Source organism: Talpa europaea (genome assembly GCF_964194135.1).
Source record: "Talpa europaea genome assembly, chromosome: 13".
In the NCBI taxonomy this organism is placed as follows: Eukaryota; Metazoa; Chordata; class Mammalia; order Eulipotyphla; family Talpidae; genus Talpa; species Talpa europaea.
Window position 1 is genome coordinate 36,143,642 of NC_140080.1, and position 26,685 is coordinate 36,170,326.

The following is a 26,685-nucleotide window of genomic DNA, read 5'->3' on the forward strand; positions in this document are numbered from 1 at the left end:
TCAGGCCTGTGCTTTTCTCCCCAATTCACTGTAATGAGTAACCTTTTTGTAAAACTTCCCTTGCAGATATTTAACACCGTGCCTGATGTGCCTCTCACCAATGCCCAGCTGCACCTGTCCCGGAAGAAGAGCAGTGACTCCAAGCCTCCATCCTGCAGTGAGAGGCCCCTGACGCTCTTCCATGCTGTGCAGTCCACGGAGAAACGTGAGTCTTGCTGCCCAGTCAGCCACTTCCCAGCCACGCAGGATGCACACCTCTGCCTCACTGTGCTGTTGCATTTTGTGCCCTTGAGGGCCTTGTATCCTTGTGCCCATCCAAGGTTCCATCAGTGAGTAACCCTGATAGGTGTGGAAGCAGTATTGCTGTGAATAAAAGGCACGGGCTGCCCGCTTGTCAGGATTCTCTTTCCAGAGCTCCTATGGGCAAACAACTTAGCCTCTCTTCCTGCACAATAAGAGCTCAGCTCAGACCTGCTTCTTGGCCCCGCCCTTTGTTAGAGGCTCCCATAGAACCGGTTTCCTTTCCTTTGATCAGTTTGTAATTAAACGCTTATTAGTGTGAGTCACGTGCCCCACTAGACTATGACTGCGAGGGCAGGACCTTGTTTTGCTCATCCCTCTACTCCACCTCTTACAGGGCCTGGCATAGAGTGGACACATAATAAATGTATTAAGTTAATTAATGAATTAATTAGATAATAATGCCCTCCTTGTTCCAAAGAGCAGAGTGTTATCACCACAATTTTAGTGAATGTTTTTTTCATCTCAGGATTTCTGAGTTATTTGCAGTGATTTACCAGGCCCTGAAATATCCATTCTCTTTCATCTTTTGTAATAAGAAGGTTGAATGCACTATAGTTGTTGAGGGCTCAAGCTCTGCCTGACATCAGTCAGGCCTGGCTTCTTGTGCTAGTGGCAAGAACTGGGCATGTCTTTTACCTTCACTTGGCCTTTGTTTGCTCCTCTGTAAAGTGGGAGCTGTGAGGATTAAATGAAGCTATGCCTTTAAGCACTTGGCACAATTATTGTGAGAGAGCTGCTGCTATTTTTGTTATTAGTTATTGTTTAATCACATGTGGATTCCAAGGCTGGTTCATTGGCATAACCAATATTTCTAAGATGCCTGCTGGGGATATAAAAGGACTGGGATATAAAAATGGAACCTTTAAGAAGCTCACAGTGGGTGAAAGAAGTAGACAAGTGAATGCTTAATGGTAAGTCAGCACAGTAACTGCTCTCATGGAGACAGACAGGTACCTTCAGAAAGGCTGTCGAACTTGATGGTTGAAAGCACACACAGGCGCCAGATTGTCTGGGTGAAGAAGTCTCCCTCTGGTGCTCCTGGCTGTGTGTGGCTTGGGCAAGTTATCTAACGTCTGAGGGCCTCAGTCTCTTCTTCTGCAAAATAGGCATGATTACAGTGTCTACCTCAGAGGGCTGTTGTGAGGGTTAAAGCACCTCAGATGGTCCTCGAAGTTTAAAACAGTGTGGAGTTTGGGGTTAGATGAAGCTGCAGCAGATTTGGAATAGGTCTTAAAGCTTACTCTGGGAGCTTGTAAGAAAGAAGGTGGAGATTAGAAGAAAATCAATTAGATGTGTACCCAAGATTAATTTTATCACATGAAAGAGAGGATGAAAGTGAAGGATCTGTGAGAGCAGACCTGCCTAAGCTGCAGATCAAGCAGCAATATCCCTGTCTGCAGATGGTGGACCAAAGGATGGAAGGCAGGAAGACTGGGAAGTGATGTATCTTTCCTCTGAATGTCAGGAATTGCTCCCTGTAAACAGGACTGGAATCTCCATAAACTCAGATACATGCGGAGTGCTTAACTTCCCTTCTTTCTCAGAGAAGAAACATTTTCTGTGAAATGTGTTTAGATACGTATATATACATACCCTTTTCATATTTTTGTAAACTCTGTCTTTTCTCGGAAACTGGGATGATATCTGAGCTGGCTTGAAAGCACCATAGAAAGTGGTGAGTTGATGCTGTGAGAAGCACTGAGCCAGGAGCGAGAAGGTTCTGCATATCGTTGCCTCTTTTAGTGTGTAATTCTACTCCTCTTGTCCGTTAGCTGAGCAGCTATGTGAGCTATAAAGTTTTCACACACCTTCCCTTTCCCTTGGTCTCATCTGTGCACAGAGATAGAAAACAGCTTCATCAAAGCAATTTGATGCATCTACTCTTTGGAATTAAAGTTTAGGTAAAGACTGTGCAGGTAATTTGTGGGGAAAATCATATTTTATATTCCATAATACTTAATAATGACTATATTTCACAATAGTGATGTTTTTCAGTTTGTGGTTTCTTTACACACCTAGTTCAGAAGTTGCCCAACTTGAATTATAAACATAAATTTTCGTTCACTCTTTGGGTTACAACCATGTAACTTATGAATTATTGTTTGTTTAATTCATTCATTTCTTTTTTATTTTTTTTTCATTGCCATAACATTGGTTTACAGTGTTGTTTGTATTTTGGGAGCATAGGCTCCCTTCCCTTCAGGTGTAGCAACTCACTTTTTAATATGGTCTATTCCTGCTCAGTGCAATCTCTAAAAACATGAGTTTGATGGTCTCACTGAATTATTCTCTAATTTACATTAAAATGAATGTGTAACCTTCAAGTTAAGGTATGTACATCCACATCTGACCTTGGAGTTGTCTTGTCTGCCTGTGGAATGTGTGCTATGGTTTGGAGTCCTCAGACCTTGCTCTGAATTTTTGACTCAGATCCTTCCTCTTAATGTAAATATACAAACTCAAGTTTCTTTTGTCCACCCAAGTAGAACCGGGTTCAGATATTGTCAACTGACTGCTTATCTCTCTGTGGACACTCATCGTTCATTTGTGAGTCTATGCTATGCCCTTTTGGCTCACTGTGATGCCTGTCCAGGACTGCTGTGCATGCTTACCTTCTTCAGGGCCTTGCTGCAGAGCCTTGCTGTAGAGCCTTGCGTACCTTTTTTCAGGGCCTTGATGCAGAGGGATTGTGCTTGTGTGGGTACATACACACCGGCACAGTCCATCTGCTTATACCTCTCCTCTGCCTACAAAGTTGGCATGTGATAATTTTCAGATCTTCCTTTCCTCTTATGTCTGCCTGATCTGCCTAAGTTTACGTAAGCTTTTCTCCTCAATGATGTAGTGATGGTTTAATATTTCCTCTATTCTCTTGGCCAGCCCTCTTTTCAGTCCCTAGTCAAGATGCTAAGCAACCTGAAGCTCAGGTTTATTATATGGATGCTTCCCTTGTTTATTTCCCCCCTACCTCTTTGCAGTGTGCCTGTTGAGGTGCACTGTAGCCAGAGCTCACTCTTTTCTTTTACTCTTGGCCTCATTGCTGTGGAAGTATCTAGCATATTAATTAATGCTCACAGATGAGTTGTCTTACTTTCCAGAAGGAGTTTTTTTTCCCTTCTATATAGGTAGATGAGTTTTGTGTCCAGGCACCTCAGTAAGACTCTTTGACTTTAACCTGCTTCAGGTGGCATTTTCCTTTTCCCTAAGGGTAAAGCTGTCTTTGCAATGACAGTGGTGTCTTCCCAGAATGAGGAACTTGATTCTTTCTCATGCTCTGTTCTAGGTCAGAACTTTGGGCACTTACACAGCAGGCAGCACGTGGCCCCTCTTTGGTAGTGTGTGATGATAGTGGTGCTAAGAACAAATGAGAGTACATGCAATTTGCAGCAACATGGATGGAGCTGGAAGGGATCATGCTCAGCGAAATAAGCCAGAAAGAAAAAGAAAAACACCGGATGGTCTCACTCATAGCAGGAGTCTAGAAAACTTAAATAAGGGACCAGGAAAAAGAATAACTATAAGAAAGAAAATATCAAAATCAACAAACAACTATGAACCAGAGACACTCTATGGAGGGTGGGGGGCGGGGAAAGGAGGGATTGGGGTCAAAATAAGGGGGTTGTAATTGTATGGGGAATATAAAAATAAAATTTAAATAAAAAATAAAATAAAATCACAAGAGAGCAGGCCAAAAAAAAAAAGAAAGAAAGAAAGAAAATCAGTTAAAAAAAAAGAACAAATGAGAGTAGCCCCTGAGAGTAAACCTTTTGTAAAACAATGAAGGAAATAATGTAAAATGCAAGATTTAAAAAAATCATCAAAACAACAAAAGTAAATCGCTAGGAAACTACTGAATATTTTAGTGAATCGGGGATTAGATATCCAAATTGTCTGTAGGGATGTTCAAGGAGTGTTTTCTGAGAGGGGCGATTTTGAGAAAGATGCTATAGGAAATGGCAGTCATGGTGTGACCCAAAGGACAGAAGGCGTTTCTGATGCTTTGCAGAGGGAGCAGAGAAAAGAGCCTTTCTGTAAGCAGCAGAGGGTAGCTCCTGTGTCTACAACTAAGGGGACGACTATGAAAAGGTATATTCCCAGATTGAACTTGAAAACATTGCCCATAGAAATTGGATCTTTGTTTAATATATACGGTTACACGGTTACATAATTTGTCAAGTGATTTCTGGCACTAGACACTGTGCATAGCAATATCTCATTCAGTCTTTAAAATTATGTGTCTATCCTATTTTACACTTGGAGGAAAATAAAATTCATATTAAATACTCAGGGTCACACAGCAACTAAGTAGTAGATTTGAACCTAGTTGTTCTGACCTTAAAGCCACACTACTAACCAGTCATTATGTGGCCTTCCTGTTTTAGCATGCAGGGTTGTTCTGTTAGGCTTGGCTTTTGTAACCCATCCCACAAACTCAACTTTATTTCCAAGGGAAAATGTTTCCAGTTTGAGTTATAAACCTGGAGCGTAACCTTTCATTAAGCTGGGGATCTGCCTGTAAAGAGCTGGTGGACTTATGTAGAAGGATAAATGGGTGCATTTTATAAAGAACCTTGAGGTCAATGTAGGTTTGAACCTCATTTAATAACAACAACAATAAAAATAAAAAAATGATTATAGCTAACTAAGTTGCCACACAACCTACTAAGCCCATTATTATCTCTTCTGTACAACTGATAATCACCCTGTAAGATAGGTTCTTATTATCCATATTTTACAACCAAGTAAACTGAGGCTTTAGAGTTAAGTAGTCACATAACTGGCCTAGCGACCCATGGAGGAGGAAGTCGTTCCCTGGTGATCGTCCTCTCCCAGGCTATGTTGTCTCCACAAGATGCCTCTGTCGATTCTTGAGCAACAGATGTGAAAACTATGCTAGGCTGAGTTACAGAAGCAATAAAAGCCATCTGTCCCAGCTTCCAGTGCTGCCATGGGGGCAGTTGAACCATATTGCATGGGTTACTCAATATGCGCACTGGCAGGCCACAGCCACACACCAGCCACCCCTCCAAATCCAGCTCCAGCTATGCAATGAGCAGTGTACCTTCAGTGGTAGCTTCAATATGCTGGCCAGGACAATCACTCTCATTAGTGATCACCTCAGAACAGATGGAATGAGGTTTTTCAACTGTGCTGCCAGATGAGGGGTGGCAAAGGAGATTACTGTTTGATCTCCAAGTTTCCACACAGATACATCATACAGCAGAAATTGGACTGGTATATCTAGGTGAAAGTTAGTGACACACATGCTATTTTCTTTCCATGCAACTGTAAGAGATAGGGCCAGAAGGAATAGAGGAAGCCAGCAACCAGGTCTTGTACATTTTCTTGCAAGATTTCTTCCAAGAAGTTGCGAGGTGACATTTATTGCTTGTTTTGTCCCAAATGTTTAGTATTTATATGGAGATGTTGAAATGAGTTTCTTGGAACAGTGGTTCTTAGACTTGGGTGTGGATTGGAATCATGTAAAGAGCTAGTTACAAATGCAGGTGCCTGGTCTCCTCCCCAGTACATTCTGAATTGAGAGAGTTGGCTGGGACTCAGGTGTCTGCATTTTTAAAAGTGCCCTGGTGATGCTGATGCCAGCTCATTAGAGAAGCACTGGCATGGAGGAAGGGAGAGGCAGTCAAGATTGCTTGTCTTCTATCATTACCAGAAAATTCCTTTGACTCTCTTTTGGGGTTTGGGGCAGCGTGGGATGGTGGATGAAAGCAGCTAGACTATTTTGTTTCAGTGCATTCTCGGTCACTTACCAATGCTGAAACCTGGATTGTATCAGTTTCCTTTTGTGAACCTTCATTTGCTCATCGGTAAAATTGATCACTAATAATAGCTTCCTCTGTGGGTGATTACTGTGATTTAAGTGAGCCAGTGCATATAAAATATTTGACACTAGGCCTATAGCATAGTAAGCACCTAATAAATGTTAGCTGTGATTATGATGATTATCATCAGGCTATAGTTTTACTTTACATTTGACTAGGAAAGTATTCCCTCTCTGGAGACTGCAGATTCCAAAGGAGAGGCCCATCCATGAGGGTAATGCAGAGCCGCCCTGGCCCCAGAGAGAGCCCATTTGATGCTTGAGTGCAAAAACATCAGCAGCCTGGAATAAGTTGTTCAGTGTTGGTTGGAGTGGGATGGATTCTTGGGCTCTGTTTTACATGGATCATGTTAACTAGCTGCTGGGATTATGGCTCTGATTAATTCTTTTAGTTCAGTTAATTCATCCTGGACCCTCTCCCAGGCAGGCCCAGTGAGAGGTCAAGAATTCAGCTCATATACTTCTAATGTCTATCTTCCTTGTTGAAAAATAACTGGGAATTCATTCTCTTCAAAGGCTTACGTAATGCCTTCCTCCTCGGAGGAGCAGTCAAGGCTGCAGCGTGTGCCTTTTCTCAGGTTGCCTCTGCAGATCTTGGGCACTCTGGACACATCTGTTTGTTTTGGCAGATAATCTGTTTATCCACATGGATTCCTATTGTCACATGGACTGTAAGGTGTCATGTGGCTCTTGGTTTAATTACATGCGGTTACCATGTGTGACTGCAAACTGCATAGTTGATGTGGCCATTAAAGAAAGAAGGAAAGCGATAGCAGGAAAAAGTTCAAGATAGATCATTAAATTAAAAAAAAAAAGCATATTACAGACTTATACCTCTGGCTTGTTCACTAAGTGAACAAAGCAGATAGTGCAACATTAAATGTGGTGTTACCCCAGTGTTTAAAAGGAAATAGTGTGTTTATGGCTATTTCTGTGTCTGGAAAAATGATTAGATGTTTGCACACCAAATAAAAATAGGATATTTGTATGCATTTCTGTGCTTTCTAAATTAGAGAGGAATGCATATTTATCATGAATTCACTTTTTTTCTATGTTATTGAAAACAAAACGCCATAATTGTATGTTTCATTTATTATCTCAAACCCATCTTGCAGCAAGTCATTGCATAAAAACAATAAAAAATATAATTTTTTCTTTCTAATGAGCAATAGTATAAGCAGTTGTATAGACTCCCTCAGATATCAGGGAATCCTTAAAGAAATAATGTCCCTATTTAAAACTAACTTGTCATATAGAAAAGAGTAGTAAAGTACCCATTTTAACTGTGATCAACCCCCTCCCTGTTTGGCCATTCACCAGAGGCTCAGTCCTCCGTTGTGGTTTTTTAAATGTTATTTCAGGGGCGGGTCTCCGCAACATACTTCTTTGTCTCATTCCTGTGATGCAGTTCAATCCTAAGCCAGCCACAATGACTTCCCCATTCTCTCGTGAAATCCATTTTTATTGGCATTCTTTCCTTTTGCACAGAAAAGGGTTATTATGAGCACCAGGGGGAGAGAAGGAGCCATTCAGTCCACATAGGATCCAAATCAGTGGTGGTTTTGCTGAAGACAGCCTGCCAAAAGTTGTAAAACCATGTATTATGTCCTATGGTCAAAACAATGGCTTGACCATATTTTTCACTTATCAACTCACTGTTTAGTTCATGATTGTCCAAACTGCCTTTTAAGATTATTTTTTAAAGCATTGCCCAAACTGTTTTTATGCGCCCATGCACATTGCCCAAACTGCCTTTTAAGATTATTTTTATCATAAGGACTGAGTCTAGGTCAGCATGGGATAAGACCACCTCAGATTTTAGTGTGGCTCAGCATATCACTATTAGCAGCAGCAAAAGCTACAAGGGGAAAAAATTGCTTCAGGAGGTCTGATTCCAAGATTCCCATATACTTGGGTGTTTCCCAGAGATGGTAAACTCAGAAATTACTGTGCACTCATCATTTTTTATTGCAAAATTCATTAAGCTGCCATGCTTTTATCATCCTATCTTGTCAAGATGATACATTACAGACTTCATTGCAAAACTTTAACAAGCAGGAGAAAGTACACCTCAGCACAGCACAGGAAAGCCTCTGGGTATTTTGCTTCTGCCTTAATATTTTTTGCTTAAAGCCCTGTGTCTTTGCAAAACTTCCGTCTGTCTGGTAACTCCCTTCTCTCCCTGTTTGATCTTGTGGAAAGAGTTCCCTCCTTCAGGCTCTGTGAGGCATCACGAGCTGCTGTTAAAGAACAGTCATTATCCCCCCCTAGTCTTCTTGACAGCTAGTCTCAAACATCATGGAAAGATGAGATGTTAGCCTATGTTCTGACAGAATTCCGTGCATATTGGGAAACCTCCCCCAAAGTGATGGTGAATGTCTGTGTTTCCTATTTACCCTCCAGCTTTGCGTATTCAGTGGGCCAGACGTGTTCAGGCGTGCCGAGACATGTGAATTCAGCTTGGCTCTGTGTCTGCTTTCCTGGCCTCGCTTCTGGCTTCTGTGATAAACAGAGACCCTGCCTCTTGTATGTGGTGGCTTGTCATTAGAATGAGGAGGAGTCACTTGGTAAATATGGAAAGTGAAGTAGCTTAGCACCCAGATTTCCATGGCAACCCCCAGAACAAGTACAATATCACCAAAATTATTCTGTGGCTCTCTTTTTTTAGTTGCAGTGATTTGGTTGCATACTCTTGTTTTTCCGCTCCTGATTTGTACAAAATAATAGAAACTCTGTCCACTGTCAGTAGTATTTTGGTTTCAGGGACATTAATGTTCTCTGTTTGAAGTACCCAAAAAATTCAGTCACACAAAACTGCCTCTTCCTAAACTTGCAGAACGCATTTTTATAGCTTATTGCTGCCTTGTATCTATGATTCATCTGGTAACTGGAGCTTTAGTATATGCAACACATGGACTAGGCACCAGGAAAGGATGGGCCGATGCTGACCTCGTGGGTCACTGTAGCGTAGCGGACACTGATGTCTTCTGTGTGGGCAGACGGGGTGGTAACGTGCCCCTGCCCTTGAGCATTTGACACTCTTAAGGGCCAAGTCCACATCCAGTTTGTCACTCCTGATAATATGTTAATGAAAACATCCAACACATAACTTGTAAATGTTTATGGTGGTTTGAGGATTTATTTTATCAATTCCTTGTTTCTGGGCTTTATTTTCTGTGACTAATAGGAAGAGACATTCTTGTTAACAAACGTGCTTGTGGGAGGCAAGCATTCTCACTGACTTCAGCCAATTTAAGAATACTGTTAAGCTGTGGACATACTTTTTGGTCATTTAAATGGTTCTCCATGATTTGGTTGATTTGACTCATAACTGGTTGTTGTTTTTCTTTTTTGGTCCACTGGTCCATAATTTTCTTTTTCTTCAACAATGTAATTGCCATCACTCCTTATACTTTCTGATGAGAATATCAGAGCCATTTTACATCACTATTGGCTCAAAGAAGTCCAACTTTGGTATTTGAATAATTTGGTTAATTTTATTTTTTTTTAAAGTTGTTTATGCCATTTGTTCTTATTAGGTTGTCCTGTCTAGAGCAAGTGCTCATTTGCCTCCCTGACAAAAATCTTTCTGTTTTGAGTGACATTACTGAATCATTTTCCTTTCTTTTTTAATTCATACAAAATGCTTTAGAATTTGTTCTGATATAGTTTGCCATAACCATTAAAACATTTGACTTGCTGTTGATCTTACTCGCCACCTCTTCTCTGGAATAAACCTCAACTTCCTACTAGGGATTGTCAGCATTTGAGTTTAGAAGTCTGTCCACCTAGAAGTTCTCAGCCTCATTATCTGAGATGCCCTATAAGATTCAACACTGTTAGTCTTGTAATCCAAGTGCCAGATTTCCAGGTTTCCTGGTCTTGTGGCCCATCGAGGTAAACCAGTGGGGGGGGAAAAAAATCCACCTTTTAGGATGCACATCTGACTACCTTGCCTATAAAACCGAAATCTTGGAATTTTCATTTTTTGTGTTTTCTTCTAACTTCACTCCTTGATCTACTGCTTTTGCTATTTCTTTGCTTTGTTACAGATTATATCATATGTGAAAGGTCCTAGATATCTATTAAAGTCAGAATGGAATCTCAAAAAGAATTTATTGTTAAATAAAATGATTCTCATATCTTTCAGTAAATGGAATACTGGAAACTTCAAGCTCAATTTTGGGGTGACTACCTATTTTAGTCTATTGATTTTTTTAGTCCATGGTAATTGAGTCCTCATTTCCACACTTTTCTCATTCTCTTGTGGATTTATTTCAGATAAACATTGTGTATGCATGCCGCAACCTTCTTCGTTAACTGAATTAATAATAGTTATTGTAGGAGAGAGAGTCCCTGGAGAGACTTGGTCAATAATACTCTAACAGTGACTAGTTCTTAAAAACTTTTAACTAAATCCAGTTTTTAGAATGATAGAGGCAGAAAAAAAAATCCTGGTAATATTTTAGGAAAAAAATGTATATTCTCTTAGCAAGATACTGTTTTTAATTTATAGAACCATATCCATCTCATTGACAAGTATCATCACAAGAGAAATATGAACTATAGTATTCTCTTTTATTTCCTATGAATTCAGAGATTTATGTCATGCAAACTTGACCTCAAACTAGAGTTAATACAAGTATTTATCTCTTGATGTAAAGTAGAAAATGTCTCCAGTTAAACTCAGGGATGTGTTGTCTTCAAGCCTGATGGTCTTTGGGCTTTTCCTAGTCTTTCAGGAATCTTGATGTATTTTGTGCAAAGGAAAATTTTAGTTATACTGATTCATACTGATAAGTGGCATATGGATTCCCTAAATGATCCCCTAATTATGTAATTTTAGAGTTATTTTTTCTTCCCGGTAGCAGGTTCTCATTTGCAGGCCTTGTTAGTCTTCCTACATCTTGGCTCAGTATAATTCTTTTGGTTTCTCTTTCTTTGTTGTTGTTTCTGTTTGGAACGTAAGCTCTTAAAATATGGGTTGTCCTAAATCTTAGGACTCAAGTTAATAATCTACTTTTTCTCAAAAGCTGCTTAAAGTTTAGGAATCTCCTGATTGCTTCATGGAGTTTTTAACTCTTCTATGGGACTTTAAACAAGGCATTGAGAATTTGCCAAGATATTAAGGAATATTGATGTGTGTGTAAGTAATGTGGAGATTAATATCGTTTCATAAGCATGATGTGTTTTTGTTTTTTCCTATGTGACTAATGCAGGGGAAAGCTATTTTTTTATTATGACATCATCCTCTTTTTTGCCTAAAGAGACCTGAGTTCAAAACTAAGCTACCATGTTGGTGAGCCCAGTCTGTCTTGTTAAGGATATAGTATGCCTCCAGCACATCTTAAAGAGGTCTAGTGACAATTAACCCAGCTGTGATATTTCTTCATAAGTGAACTGATTTCTGAAAGCTTCAGTTCAATATGGTGACTTCAGTATGGTGTATCTGCATAAATGTGGGGCAGGAATGATTTTCCAAGTCTCTAATATTTTTCTACAGCAGTCATGCCTGTACCATTCAGCTAAATCATCTCAAAAATGTTTTCTTCAGCACATGGTTCCAAGTTTTTAAATATGGGAAGAAACAGAAAGTTCTTTGAGCGATGTTTGAAGTTTACAAAACACATTCTTGTTTATGATCCCACTTGATCCTCATGATGGTTTCTTGATCTGTGCAAGGCATTTCTCACTCTCCCCTATTGATTTATAGATGCCTTAGCCAAGAATCAGAGAGGGATTGAAAATTGCCTAAGGCCACACAACCAGTCAGAGGTGGAGTCTTAAAGAGAACTAAGTTATTTTTCCTCTCCTGGCTTAGCAAATCCTCCAAGCATCAGTATAACTGCTAAGACCATGGACTCAGTTTTTTGTTTGTTGTTTTCCTTTAAATTTTATATGCAGACTACACCATATCCCTTACAGATCTATCAAAGAACTAATTTAAAGCTAAAAATCAAATACATGGGGCTAGAGACAACCCTAATTATAAGGAAATTGATGGCCAAATAGTAGATATCTTATGGTTATAGAATGCTTGTGGAACCAGAGGTGGGACATGACCTGAGCAATTAGGACAATATTGGGAGCAGGACTATAGAATCAAAGGTGAATGTCACAGAAAATAAGATATGGTTGAATGCAAGGGGTCTGTGTGAAGGATGCTCTGTGTTCTGACCCCTGTGTCTGTCAAAAGGACACATGGTTTATGGTGCTGTGGTCGGGCCATAGGAAGAAGACTGGCTCATAGTAAAGCGGAGGTGTGTCCTGTGAGGCTGAGGCCGGGGTTTGCTTTAAACTTTCGAATCACCTATTCTGCTTGACCTTCCTTTCCCACTTTTAATTCTTATCCCTTCCTGTGTCCTTTTCTTAGCTTCATTGACACATAGCTCTCAGTCCAGTCCCGTTATTTTTAAATGTTTGCCTGTTTAGCAACAGACTATACCTAGAGAATAATATTAATATGGGGTTATGGCTTCTTTTTCCCCCCAGAGGAACAAAGAAACAGCATCATCAACTCCAGTTCAGAATCTGTTGTCTCATCAAATACAAATAGCATCCTTAATTCCAACAACAGCTTACAGCCCAACGTGAACTCCAGCGACCCCGACCTGGACGTGCTCAAGCCCACTCGGCCCAACTCACTGTAAGTACCATGTGCGACTGCCTGCCCCAGAGGCCCTTGACTAACTTTTCCACCCAGAATTTGCTCTCTGGCCCCAAGCTGATTTTGAGCATCACCTGCAAACATGATTTAAACTTTCTCCCTAAACTTGGAGCTTGGCTAGTTTGGCTGTGGATTTTTTAAGCATCATCATCTCAAAAAGGTATCATTGTTTTTAGCATACTGCTTCTTGGCCTTAGTGATCTTTGATTAACTGTCCTGCTGAGATGACTTTGGAAATGGCTTTTGCCTGTGCTGGCTGCAGGGCATGAAAAGCAATTTCTTTTAGTTTTACAATCATCCAGGCACACTAGTGCTCCAAGAGATCCATAGCCAAGTCTGTTTCATTCATTCATGTTGTTTCAGTTTCCCTTTGCCCTGACTATGTTGAGAATGTTCAGTGCTGACTCTGTGTCCACTTCCAGAAAGAAATGCCCCCAGGAGCCATTTGAGTCTGGAGATCCTAAAGCCTTAGCAAGACTGTGGTCTCTTACCACAGACTATAAAAGAGAAAAATCTTTGTTTCTTTATTTCGGGGTATTGAGCTCCCATAACTGAGAGAGACAATTTAGAGACATTGTCTAACTCTCTGCAGAAACTAGATTTACTCTGCTAGGGCCAGAAAATTCTCCTTTGTGGTTTCATTCCGCATTGCTTAGCATGTTTCTTCAGACCACCTCATAAATCTTGTCGACTGGAGACTTTGCAGAAAGAATGTGAGGCCATGACCAGAACAGCTGGACTCTCAGGCTACAGTTGTATAAAAGTCAGGAAAAGCAGAATTGATTTTGTCTTTCTCTAGTGAAAATAGTCTGAGGTATAACCACAGATTGCCTTCAGGACAGCTGTTTGACTTGGAGAGACACCCGGGAAGTCAGAACCTTCTCCTGCCCCTCTTCATGCTGTGGTTTCATGCAGGCACCCTGCCTTTCTATCTCTTTAAGAGATCTATAGATCTGCAGGTTGGGCCTTAGAAGGGACTGAGGAAGAGTAATCTTTGAGTGAAAAAATGATTGAAATGGGTTTGAGACACAGTTACAGGAGAAGATAAAATCTTAGATCGAAAAAAACAGGCTGCTTTTTAGTTGTTGTCGCTTTATATCCTACCTCAATATTCAGGGAGTTTGGTTCCTTACCTCTTATATGGCAGGTAATGTGTTTGCTCACTAAGAAGTAGGCCAGTGCCTCAAGAGTTCAAAATAATTGAAGCTGTTCAGCTGATTGGCTGTAATTCTCTTCTGGTTCTCCATGGTTTGGCTTGTCTGTGGAGCCTCCCTCCACAGACTGAGAAAGCGCAGTCACTTCTAGACCTGTTTTCCTAGACTTCAATGAGATTCTAGCTTTTTCCCAATTTGCTTAAATCTCTGTACCTGGCTCTTGCTGAAGTTATTTACTGCTCATTATGAGCAAGGTTCAACTTCTAGCCCAGGTTGCCTAATGTCCCTGATTTAAGCCGACAGTACCAACTAGTAGCCTTTAGTCTTTGTTTTCAATAACTGGTGGCTGGGAGTTCCCTGAGTCACCACTGAGTACAGTGTGTTCAAAGAGGCTGTTTGGGGATTAGAGTGTGAAAGCGGGGTATGTCTTCTAAACAGGTCCTGGAGGCCCTAGGGGACTTAGGATTTTTTTTTTCCACGTGTCTAGATATGATCTGTTTTCTATAAAACACTGAAATTCACTCTACTTACTTCGACTCATTCATGAATCTCTTTCCTACCTAATGCTTATTTGGGGCTCTTTCCTGGGGAACACAGGGTGATGCCAGGAATAGTGCTACTTGTTGGCTTTTGGAGAATGGAGGTAGGAGTGTGGGTGTGCTTCCAATAAGACTGCTGCCCTTCCAAGCTGAGTGAGTCTCTGAATAATGTGTGTGAGTCCAGAACTCAAGGAACGCTGTTGTCGAGTTGGAAGCATGCTGATATGAGTGCTGACAACAGAGCGAGCTCTGAGTGAGAGCCCCGGGTAGCTCAAAGATTTTTTCACTCAAAGATTACTCTTCCTCAGTCCCTTCTAAGGCCCAACCTGCAGATCTATAGATCTCTTAAAGAGATAGAAAGGCAGGGTGCCTGCATGAAACCACAGCATGAAGAGGGGCAGGAGAAGGTTCTGACTTCCCGGGTGTCTCTCCAAGTCAAACAGCTGTCCTGAAGGCAATCTGTGGTTATACCTCAGACTATTTTCACTAGAGAAAGACAAAATCAATTCTGCTTTTCCTGCTTTTCCTTATGCAATAGGTAAAGTGGCCATTTCCCAGGGCAGTCAGATGTGGTTCACCAGTTCACACCTCCCTGATTCTTTTCTGCCTGCGACTTGCCTGGATGAACAGAACCAGGTTGTCCTGGCAAGTAGAAGCTACAGTACTTTAACTTGAGTAAATTAATTCTGAGAAATCTGTCAGCACACTATGCCTTGATGAGTCTCAACCAAGACCACTGGGTCTCAGCCTCAGCTCTGGACCCTTTCATTCTCTCTATCATTGTTCACTTTGAAGTGTACAGAGATCCTTGAATGGGAAAATTCATTGACGCAGATATAACAAAACAAAGTTAGGAGGTGGGGAATTACCATTAGCTTAGCTATTAGTTAGGCATCAGGTGGGGAACCAATCACCAGGAAACAGTCTGTTCTTTTTTTTTTTTTTTTTCATTATTTTCATAAGACTGGAATGATCGTTATGACCATTTAACAATCATAATGAAAGAAACATGTTTGTGACTCAGCTGCCTTTGGTACTTCAGATTATACATAGTGCTGTCTCATTGGTAAATCTTTCCTAGTTCTTCAAGGAGATCAGGGACCTTTTGTTTATATGGGCATTATGCTAAATTAGGTATAGAATTAGAGATTGCAACATTGTAGTCATGCAGGGCAAAGGTTGCTGGGTTGAAATCTTCGATAGTTCTTCAGCTAGACCTAATGTAGCCCTCTCTCCTGAGAATCAAAGGACATTTGGTAAACTGGGATCTAAATTCAGCTAATCTAAATTTGTCAGCAAATTTTGATGACCTATTTTGAGCCCAGACTGATACTAAGCTACTTGGGATAAACCAGATAAAGAGGATTCCTGCTCTCCCCAAGAGTTTACGTTCTGGCTAAGGAGTAAAGACAGTGGTATACACAGTGCTAAATGGGACTTAAAGCACATAAATGAATTTAGAGTTCAACAACTATTAACTAAACACCTGTTCAGTGCTCACACCAGACAGGGTATTGGGAAAGGTGGGGAAGCTGAAATGTGAGGGAAGCTGTAGGTATAATTATATGGATTGATGAAGAGCATTCCAGCTAAGGTGAATGAGAGAGGCAGAAATGATCCGAGAAGAAAAATATAATCTACAGATGAGTAGTCGCAGACATAGTTCCTCCTCCTCCACTGCCACAAAAAAGAAATAGCGAGCCAGCCTTGAAAATCAGAACACTTCACACTTAAGATCAAGATTTCATGCTGAAACAACTAGACCTCCACATACAAAAAAAAATCTTAATTTAGTGTAAAAACATGTTCTCAACAAAGAACATCTGAAATTTATATAATATAATGCAGCATTACTTCAATAAAATAAGTACAATGAATCTATTCATGGACCTTACACCTTTCATAAAAATGTATTGTATGATGCATTTCATCAAAATGCATCATTGACCTAAATGTAAAAGAAAAACTGTAAAATTTCTAAAAACAGCACAAGAGAAAATCTAGGTGTCCTTGGACTTGGTAATGACTATTTAGATACAACACCAAAAGAATAATTCATGATGGGGAAAAAATGCTAAATTGGATTTTTTTTTTTTAGGATTAAAATTTTTGCTTTGTGAATGACCCTATTAAGAGAATGAAAAGTCAAATCTCAGAAGAAAAGAAAATATTTGTAAAACACATACCTGATAAAACACCAGGATCCAAAATATACAAAGAACTTTTACCATTCAGCAGTGAGTAGACAGAGAACCTAATGAAAAACTGGGCAAATATCTAGACAGACTTCTCACCACAAAGGCATTACAGATGGCAAATAAGCCTATGAAATAATACACTTTATGTCATTAGGGAATTACAAATTAAAATAATGTGCTGTCACTACTAATAGTAGTAGTGATAGCTAAAATTCAAAACACTGACAATGTTGGTGGGGATGTGAAGGAACAGGAACTCATTTCACTGCTGTTGGCAATGGTCACATTGAAAGACAATTTACCATCTTTTTTTTTTTTCTAAAGATTTATTTATTTATTTTTTATTTATTTATACAATAGCTGGGGTACAGGCCAGAGCCGTGGGAGGGAGAGAGGATTCACCAGAGACAGAGTGGGGAGCAGAACAGGCAGACAGACTGAAAGCACTGCTGAGGGGGGCAGTGGGCGAGAAAGGAGAGGTCTGCCATGCCATGTGGGAATCTCCCCAGCCGGCCAGGAATCAAACCCACACTGCAGAGGCTGCAGACAGCTTCACAGCGCTGTGCTCAACCCGCTGCACCACCGCAGAGGCCCCCAATTTACCATCTTTTTACCAAAAAACTTATCATAGGACAATGCAATAATCATACTTTTAAATGTTTACCCAAATGACTTGAAAATTTATGTCCACACAAAACCCTACATATTTCTAAGTGAAAGAAGCCAGTCTGAAACTGCTATAATATGGTAGGGAAACAACTAACTGACATTCTGGAAAAGGCAAAAATATGAAGTCCATAAAAAGGCTTAGTGGTTTCCAGGAATTCAGGGGGAAGGGATGAATAAATGGAGCACAAGACATTTTAGGGCAGTGAAAAAAACTACTCTGTGTGATATCATCATGATTGATACAAGACATTACGCATTTGTCAAAACCCATGAAGCCAATAGAACACAAAGAATAAATTCTAATGTAAACTATGAACTTCAGTTAATAACATACTAATGTTGGTTCATCAGCTATAACAAATGAACCACACTAATGAAAGATGTTAATAGTAGAGGAAATTATGAGTAGGAAGAGGTATGTGGGAACTCTAAATGGTTTTGTACAACTATTCTATAAACCTAAAATTGCTCTTAAAAATTAAGTCTAATGTTATTAAATCTAGACTTCCAACTTCTTTTAAAAAATTAGATTTGGCCACGCTAAATCCATGTTACTTGGTAACAGATGTTGTGACCCTTTCGTCTCATAAGTGACCTGCTTCACTCTTTTATATCCCTGTTTCAATGCTTGTGAAAGATGGTCAAAGGATCTTTGCTGTTCCTACCTGTAAGAGATGCTGGCCTTCACCTTCTGACTTGATTTGGCCAAGACAGATAGAAAATGGTACATATAACATGGTGTGACTTCAAATCCCAGCCCACGGGGCTTGCAACTTCCCACCTCATTCTCTTGGAAGCCAGCTACCATATAAAAAAGCTTGCTTTGGCCTCCTTACAGATGAGGCCAGGGAAGGCCTCAGAACAGCAGAAAGGCTGTTCAGTCAACTTACAGATTCATGAGAAAAAAGGCATTATGGTTGTTTTAAGCAACTGAGATTGTATTGCTTTATTATGCATCAGTAGTTAGCTAACAGGAGCCTTCTGAGTTTGTAGCCTTAGAGTCATGGGCAACTGCCTTGGGAGGGGGCTGAGCTGCTTGGGTGAGCTGGACGGGTGTGGAAGGGTTTTCCTGAGTAGTGACAACATGGAGACTAGCTTCTAAGTTTTCAGAATCTTCTTTGAAAGAAAATGATTCATAAATGAAATTCTAAGAAGTTAAGAAACAAAACAAATTCCATAGCTAATGACTGAGGCAATTATGAAGATAATTCAAACCCTGAATGAAAAGCAAGAATCACCAGTTTGAATGCTGGCACCAATGTTATCAGGCTAGTGCCAGTTGTTGGCTCTGAATGTGCCCATCCCCCCACTCACTCTGGTGGAAGACGTGGGGTTGACCTGCCTCTAAAAAGAGTGGTTGTTTAATGCATGCTTACAGAGGACTAAAGAGAAGGCACTCTGTCCTCTCACAGTGACCAACACAGTTGGCAATGTGCCACCGCCTTTGTGGGAGATAGTTATTTTTAAGGAGAAAGTAAACAAATGCCAAGAAAAAAATCAGGGGACATCACACTAGGGACATAAGATACTGCAGTCATTCCCCCAAATTAAAAATGACTAGGTGAATACTTGCTTCAGATGTCTGGGGTAGGAGCTTGTTAAGACAAAGAAGCAGGGCAGGAGATGATTACAGCAATGGATGAACCCAATCTCAGAGTTCTCCCTACCTAAGTGGTCCACACCCCTAAAAAATAATTGTGTTATAGCCCCATAAATAAATTTAATTTTTTCTCATCTTTTTTGCTTACCATGTGCAAGTTCCAAGTTATTTCTGGTGACCTAAATGATGTGTGCATGCCAACACCTTCAAATTCTGCTCGTCAACTGTCCTCTCCAGTCTTAGTGGCCAGTGAGAGGTGAGAGAGAGCCGTCCCTGGAATTTGGAGGATAAACAAGGCCTGTTTCCAGGCGGAGTTGTTTCCCTTAAACTCTTTTTGGCTCCTTCTGAGTTGGATTCAGTTGCTCGCCAATGAAATATGGGGAAAACTTCCTTCAAGTGATATATCTAAAAATTTACTTCTGTTTTGTTTATTCAGTCAGTATTGACAAATATCAGTTAAATACCTGTGGTGGGCCAGGCGTTGTTCTGAGTGTTGAAGAGCCAGTGATTGAAAGAAAGAATTGTTTTTGTTCTCACTGATTTTATATTGTAGGGGAGACAGGGAGTATGTCAGTATCTCATATATCAAATGTTGAGAAGTTCTATGGAGAAAACTTAATGCAGAGTAAAGGGGATATATATGAATTTGGAGGGAAAGGAGGGTAGTGATTTTAGATCTTTCTACCTCAGTTTCCTCATTTGTAAAATAGAGTAATCACACCTGCCTCAAAAAGATGTTGTGAAGATTAAATGAGCTCTTCCTTTGTTACTCCATTTACGTATTTATTAGCACTACGAGTGGCATATTAGTATTTCAGAGTGCCTTCTCCACAACCTTCCCTTTCTCTATTCCCTCACTCCTGGCTTGTATTTCTCATGTGCAAAAAGATACCAATGAAAAGAAGAAGCTACTGTAGAGGCAGGAACTACCCCCCCTAAACCAAGACCAGCTGTGGTAGACACGCCCATTCCTAAATGATCTGGAAACCTCCAGATCCCACAGTGTACCTGTTGAGTTGTGTGCATAGCTGTTACTTATTGAAACCAAATGAATCACCGAATGAATAATATGCATTAGACAAGTGATAATTAATGGCATATTTTGTAAAGTAAATTTACCATCTAAGTGCTTTTTTGTGCCTAAAGAGTTACACCCAAAACTGCAGTTATGATTTTACTATAGTGGTCTTTATTTATCATTCTTTGGAATGCAAGGATTTAAAAGAGGAAGTTTCCTTCTGTGGTTGGATCAGTTTTCTGTGGAGGAGGAGCTTTCCTGTTAGTTTGAGGATTCTGTTTCTCACCCACCTCCAAGCAGAAAAGGTCTCCTTAGACTGTTTTGCCTGAAAACTTGGTGTCATTCCCCACCTTGGGAAATAACTTGAAGGCATAATCATTTCACAAGGAATCGTTTGCCTTTTTCTTTTTCCTCCTCACAAATCCCACAGTGATTCCAGCCTGCTCATTCATGGTCGTTCCTCGCACAACCATCCCTTTGCCACCTCTGGCTCCTCAGGCTGACACAGCGACAGCTCTTCCAAGTAACCAGGTCACGTTCTCTTGATGTTTTCAGAGATTGTCGCTGATGTGACCAGTATTCTTGTTTTCTGAGTAGCTGCGTGTCAGCTTTGTGGGTTCCCCACCGAAGATCTCACTCTCCTTTACCAATCAGGAGCCCCTCAGGCTTCACTTGGGTGAGGGTAGATATCCTTGCCTGGTGACCCATCATATTTTTATTGCATAAAAATGTGTTTGGTTATTAGCAGTTCCTTTTTTCACATAAAAATTACTTAAGGCAGCCCTCACACTTCATGACCCAACTGGACTTCTTTCCTAAATTCCAGGGATGTCTGTGAGTAGCATTTGGTTCTCTCCAACCAGTCAGCAGAGGGGGTATGGGAGGAGGCGGGGATAGACACATTTTAATTTAGTCACATCCCTGTTTTCCAGCCTGCTAGGAATGACGGAAAGATGTTTTCCTCTTTTTTTTTTTTTTTGTTGTTGTTGTTGTTGCTTTATTTCCCCCTTAATAAGCCAAAAACTTATAAAGGGTCTAGTTTGTTTTTGTTGGTTTTTTTTTTTCCCTATTAACGAATCTTTCTAAATAACCTGAAACAATTCCCCAAATATTCTATGATACACAGTTGATGCTAAAGTTCTGGGGCTTAATTAAGCAATGAAAAGTGAATTGCATTTTGAATTTAGCTGTCCTCAGTGCCTTATAGCACTGTTTTTTTTTTTAATATGTGTGAGTAGGTGTTAGGCATTTTAAATCTTGAATTTTGGGTAGAATTTTTTTAGGGAAGGAAATGGGCGTATGATTTGGCATGACTGTCAGCAGATTTATGCCTGTAAGGGGACTTTGAAGGAACTTTAAAATGCTGTTTTCTCACTCAGGGTTAGATTTGGGGTTTTTCCCTCCCTATGGTTATAAATTAGAGGAAGCTCATTGGTAGTCAGAGCCCAAATCAGTAAATTAAAGTCATATTAACATACTGCTTTTTAAATCATTTTTCATCAATACGGAAAGCAAATGCTTACTTAGCTAGAAGCACATTGGATCTTAGTTCTAATGACTTCTTAACATTAAGAATATAGAAAACCATGCATGATCCCTGTACAATCCATTTGGTCTCTGCTGTACTGGTTTTCCAGGGCAGGATCCTAGCTCAGAGTAGCATTTCTCAGAGTTTCTCTTGCTACCAGCATTGTTGGCATTATATGGGATCTTGTTAGTATACACATTCTCAGATCCCCACCCCAGAACTACTGCCTCAGCATCTCTGGAGGAGTCCAGCAATAGGTTTTAACAAGCCCTGCAGGTGATTCTGACCCATGGTAAAGTCTGAGAACCACAGACTAAAATGAGGATTTACCTCATTATAGAGCTCTCAGGGCCACACCTGTGTCATCACTACCACTCCAATTGTCCCTTCAGTGAAGACACCCCATCCCTGGCATTTGAAATCAGTCACAGATGATGAGACTGGTGAAGTTGAGGCCCAATGGGTGTGGTTCTTAGGGGAACCCCTACCCTGAATTCACCAGTGCTGTGCTTTCCATCTCCCTAAAAGCCAACCCCTGTTTTATAAAAGCAGATCTTTTGGAACAAATCAAGAGAGAGTAGATACATTAATTAATCAAGCTAAAAATATTTTTTATTAAGCACCTACTGTTTATGTAGCATGAGAAGATCATGATCCTTTTGGTGACAGGAAATCAGCTCTTAGGGTATGTGATACTGAAAGTGATGGATCTGCAGAAACCTAGAGAGATATAAGATTCCCAAACTGAGGCACATAGTGGGGGTGGATGGAAAGGCAAGAGCTGAATTGGACAAAGTTCAATAGATCCCTGCCTTGGGAATTCTGGGTCGTGATTACCCATTGTGAATTTCCCCAAGGGCGTTTCCTAAATGTATTGACACAACATACTTTCTACAGCAATTTTCTTCAGCCTCTTAAAACAGCATTCCATGGTTTAAGAAATGCCATTCTAAATCCGCACTTTACTTTTGCGGGGAGAATATAGATTCATATAGTGGATGATATTAGTATACCAGAGATCCTTCAAGAGAACACAGATGTAGTTTATCTATAAATTTATGACCACAAATAGCTATTTGAAGCCAAAATGGGTTATATCATATACAAAGTGTTATTAAGCTTTGGGATCTGGTGTAGGAGAAAGCCCATATGCCTAGTAGTGGGGTAGTAGCTCTGTTCTTTCTTAACTCTGTAAACTGGACAAGTTATTTGCCTGTGCTCAGCTAAGTCTCTTCTGTGAAACAGTAATAGTGATACCTGCCTTTTGGCTTGTTACGAGGGTCAGACTAGATAAAGCCCACATAACACTTAGGAAATGACCCATATCATAATAAGTGATTGATAAAAATTGATTTGCTCTTATTTTTTTATTACCCTATCATTATTTACTGTTAGACTGCCCCCTTACCAACAAACAAACCCCTAGGGTTTATTTCTTTAGTGTTGGCAGTAGAGAGACATTTGGTATTCATTTTCATTTGTTTGCTGCTGATGTGACACAAAGCAACCCATTTTAAAAATTTGAGACAATAATTTTTAAATAAATTAAAACAGCTAAAACTGAATTGATTACAAAAAATAAAATATACCAAAATCAGTGGAAGCACTCCTCATAATCAGGCTACAAGCTGTCTGCACAAGTCAGCAGTCAGTGTTTATCTTCAGGAACCTGTCAAGCCATCTACCCTATTGTTTCTCTGTTGGGTGTAGCTAACTGAAACTATACAACTTAGACTGGAACCTAATTGCAATCCCAAGTTTTTGCTAGGAGATAGTTTCACCTCAGGAAATCCTTTCCAACCTATGAGTTTGTATAAATTTGTCATTGTCACAAAAAGAAAAACAAATTTCTGAAAAAAATCATTCTGAAATTTTGCATCTTCATCATTTGCTGCGCTTGTTCCATCAGACTCTCCTCCAGTGCCTCTCAGTTTTCTTCTTAAGGAATCAGTGGGGCTTCTCTAAAATATTGTTTCAGTGCTCCCTCTAATACTTCTTACAAGTTTTATAGGCTATTCCCTGGTTGTTTTTGAAAAATGCTCAGAAAAGGGATAAAATTGCAACTGTAAGGACCACCCTAATATCTATTATTGCCCTATGTGAGGAAGTCACCCACGTCTTCAGAGGAAAGCATAATGACATAGCCACAAAGAAATCCAGGCAAAAGTATCCATCCAAAGGTAATGTGTTAGAGGTCAAGAAGCAGCATCAACACAATGAAAATGGTAAAATACAAGGAGAATTTATTTACAAAGGGATAGCAGGAGAATCACAAGGGTTAGTGCAGTAGAACAGGGCTAGGAGCAGCCAACCAAGCACCATCCTTAAACGAAAGGGACTTAAGTAAAAAGTAATTATCAGAGCCCAAAAGAGAAGAGAGTTCCACAAAGCGCTGGCATCTTGACAGCACCATTGGTCGAGATACTCAGTCAGGTGGAGGTGACCTCTTAAAATGGAAAACAAGGAATAAAGTCCTTGGCTCTCTCCTGCTTCCTGCTGATCTTCTGCCAGAGCTCCCACTGCTGAACCCAACAGGAAGTGAGAGGGTACCGGAAACCCTGTTGGTGTGATCCAAGCTGGTTAACTCCCAGAGAGGGCGGGATAGAGAGTATAGGCTATTCAGCACAGATGTATAATGAAAGCCAAAGTCAAAATCTGTGGGATACCATCAGCACAAGATGCTTCAGTAAGTCAGAAGAATACTACCCAAGACAGCAGAAGAATGTAGTTCTATATATGCTGGCACAGAGCAAACTTCAAAGGTGCATGAGAGGAAAAGCAAGGTGTAGAAAGGACTATAACTCTGAGTTATACATTGTATAAGACTGGCTCAGGCCCAATGTCAGCGTCACCTGGGAACCTCAGTTAAAACACACCAACACACAGGCCCTTTCCCTGGCGTCTCAGAGTTAACTAACCTGGGCAGGTCTGAGTTTTAGTATGTTTCTTAAATCCTAGGTGATTTTGATGTGTGTGTTGTGTGATCCTACTGACGTAAGAGCCTGGGGATATATACAGATGCAGATGTAACTGTGTTTGTAATATTTCTGGAAAGACACAGATATATGACAGGTTAATTCTGACAGAGGCAGATGGGGCAGTGGTCTGTGGTGGAGGCCATAGACTTTTCCTTTCAACACTAACTTTTTGTAATGTTGAAATTTTTTGCAGTGTACATGCATTGATTCTTCAACTTCAAAAATGCAATTCAAAATATACTTGTTCCATTTTGAAATCATCACTCTTATTTATCCTCTTCTTAATGTTGTGGAGTATGTTTTTGTAAGAAAGAATTTAAGAAAAACCTTTAAAATTGGTTATATCTTCAATATCTAAGCATCACAGTAAGATGTGATTTGATTTCTACCAAATGCTTTTGATGTATTTTAAATTAAATTAAGGCTATTTGAATCATGCATTCAGTGTTCAAGTGACTACTCCTCTCTGGACTAGGCACCTGATCACTTTAGTAAATTGTAACTCTTGCCACATTATAGGAAATCTGCCCTCAGGGAGCTGAATACAATGGATCCAGTTAGACCCCTGTATCTGAACTGATTTCAGATTTCTTATTAAACTGAAAAGCCCTAATGTAGGAAGCCAGAAAGTATTGTTTACATTTAGCAGTATTGTTTACATTGTCCCCCACCTCTGTCAACTAACACTGTGAAATTTAAGTAGTTCAATTTTCTTGAGCTATATATAGTTCTTTCATCTGATCTTCACCTGTCATTCTCCATCTGCTGTCTACCCAATATCCTTTAAAAGCCCCATTTTAAAGCAGAATATATAATGGAAAAACCTTAAATCCTGACCTTTATGGAGATCTACTAGAGTTACTCAGTAATAATTAGCAGTTGCCCTGGTAACCTCAGACACACTGCTTAAGTCACCTGTTTTCGTCACTCTCCCCTGCTTTCTAGACAGTAAGCTCACCTGCTTCCTGTTAATGAAAAAAGAAACCATTTTGTAATTTTATAATGCTTTCCAGTTTCTATTATAGAAGTAGGAGAAGTGATGCTGTTTATGATTAGACACACTACAAAGAGGGTTAGCTTTGTTTTGTTTTTAGTGACTAAAGCAGTGACACAGGATAGAAATCATCCTAGGTTTTGAGCAAGTTGGAAAACCCTGTTTAGTTTATTTTGTTCACCATTGAACTCAAAACCTGAGAAGATTAAAGCAGGTGAAATTTAAGTCGCTTAGAGTTTAAGGCTAGCAGCATCAGGATGGAGTGAGTGAATTTGACGGGCATCACTGATAAGGTCGGCACGCCCACGAGCTTCAGTGCAGTGACTTGAAAAATACTGCCTCGAAGCTGGAAAATCCAAAGCACTCGAGAGATTTCTTGTAAGTGATAAATTTCAAATAGATGTGTTGGCTTCAGCTCTATCTCAGGGGAAGCCTACAGCTTCCCTTAGCCTCCATACACGTTGTGTACAGCACAGACCTCCTGGTAGGATCACCATTCAAATCTCTGCTTCCTCTGTAATTTGAAGCATCCCTTCACACCCTCTACCTCTCCCCCCACACACCCACACACACACATACTCTTTCCCATTCTTCTCTTGACCCTTTGTGTGAAAGTGGAATTAGAGGAAATATGTCCTTAGTCATCCCGTGACACCACTTACAATGTGCAATTGTCACAGTGAAAATAAACTGGCAGGAAATCAAGAACCGAGAAGTAGAGTCATGGGAATCAGGGACACGCTAATCCAACAGAGACAAGACCCACATGTCAGCGGCCAACATGGCTGATGTATTCATCCCAGATGGTAGTTAGGTTCAGCATTGTGCTGAGTGAAAAGGGCAATTAAATAATTATTAGCAGAAGAACACCCACCGACTCTTGCTCTACTTTCCACCCTTTCTGAAATTTTGATGGAACACAGACTCCTCTTCATACTATGTGACCCTTTGAGATATGGCACCACCTGTTTCATATTGCCTCTGTGCAGCCTGGCGCCTTCATGAACATCAGCATCTGGTCCAACAGAGAGCCCCTTCCCAGACAGTTATTAAACACCTACTGTTTAAGATACTGTTCCAGCCACTAGGATGAAGGCTGAAATACAGTCTCCCATCAAATCTCTTACAGCTCAGATGGGGACGATCATATCTACATATGTGAAGGAAGCATTGTTCACAATATAAGGTAGATTTT

General features: G+C 40.2%; 1 protein-coding gene across 1 annotated transcript in view; it reads left to right on the forward strand.

Moving 5' to 3' along the window:
• Positions 1-26,685, forward strand: part of ARHGAP26 (Rho GTPase activating protein 26) — a gene marked incomplete at its 3' end in the record, with an annotated part of 427,812 nt that overhangs the window by 335,557 nt on the left and 65,570 nt on the right. Inside the window, exons 19-20 of the mRNA XM_084252634.1 lie at positions 67-205; positions 12,638-12,791. Coding sequence (XP_084108760.1) covers positions 67-205; positions 12,638-12,791 — 293 coding nt within the window. The remainder of the gene's footprint in view (positions 1-66; positions 206-12,637; positions 12,792-26,685) is intronic.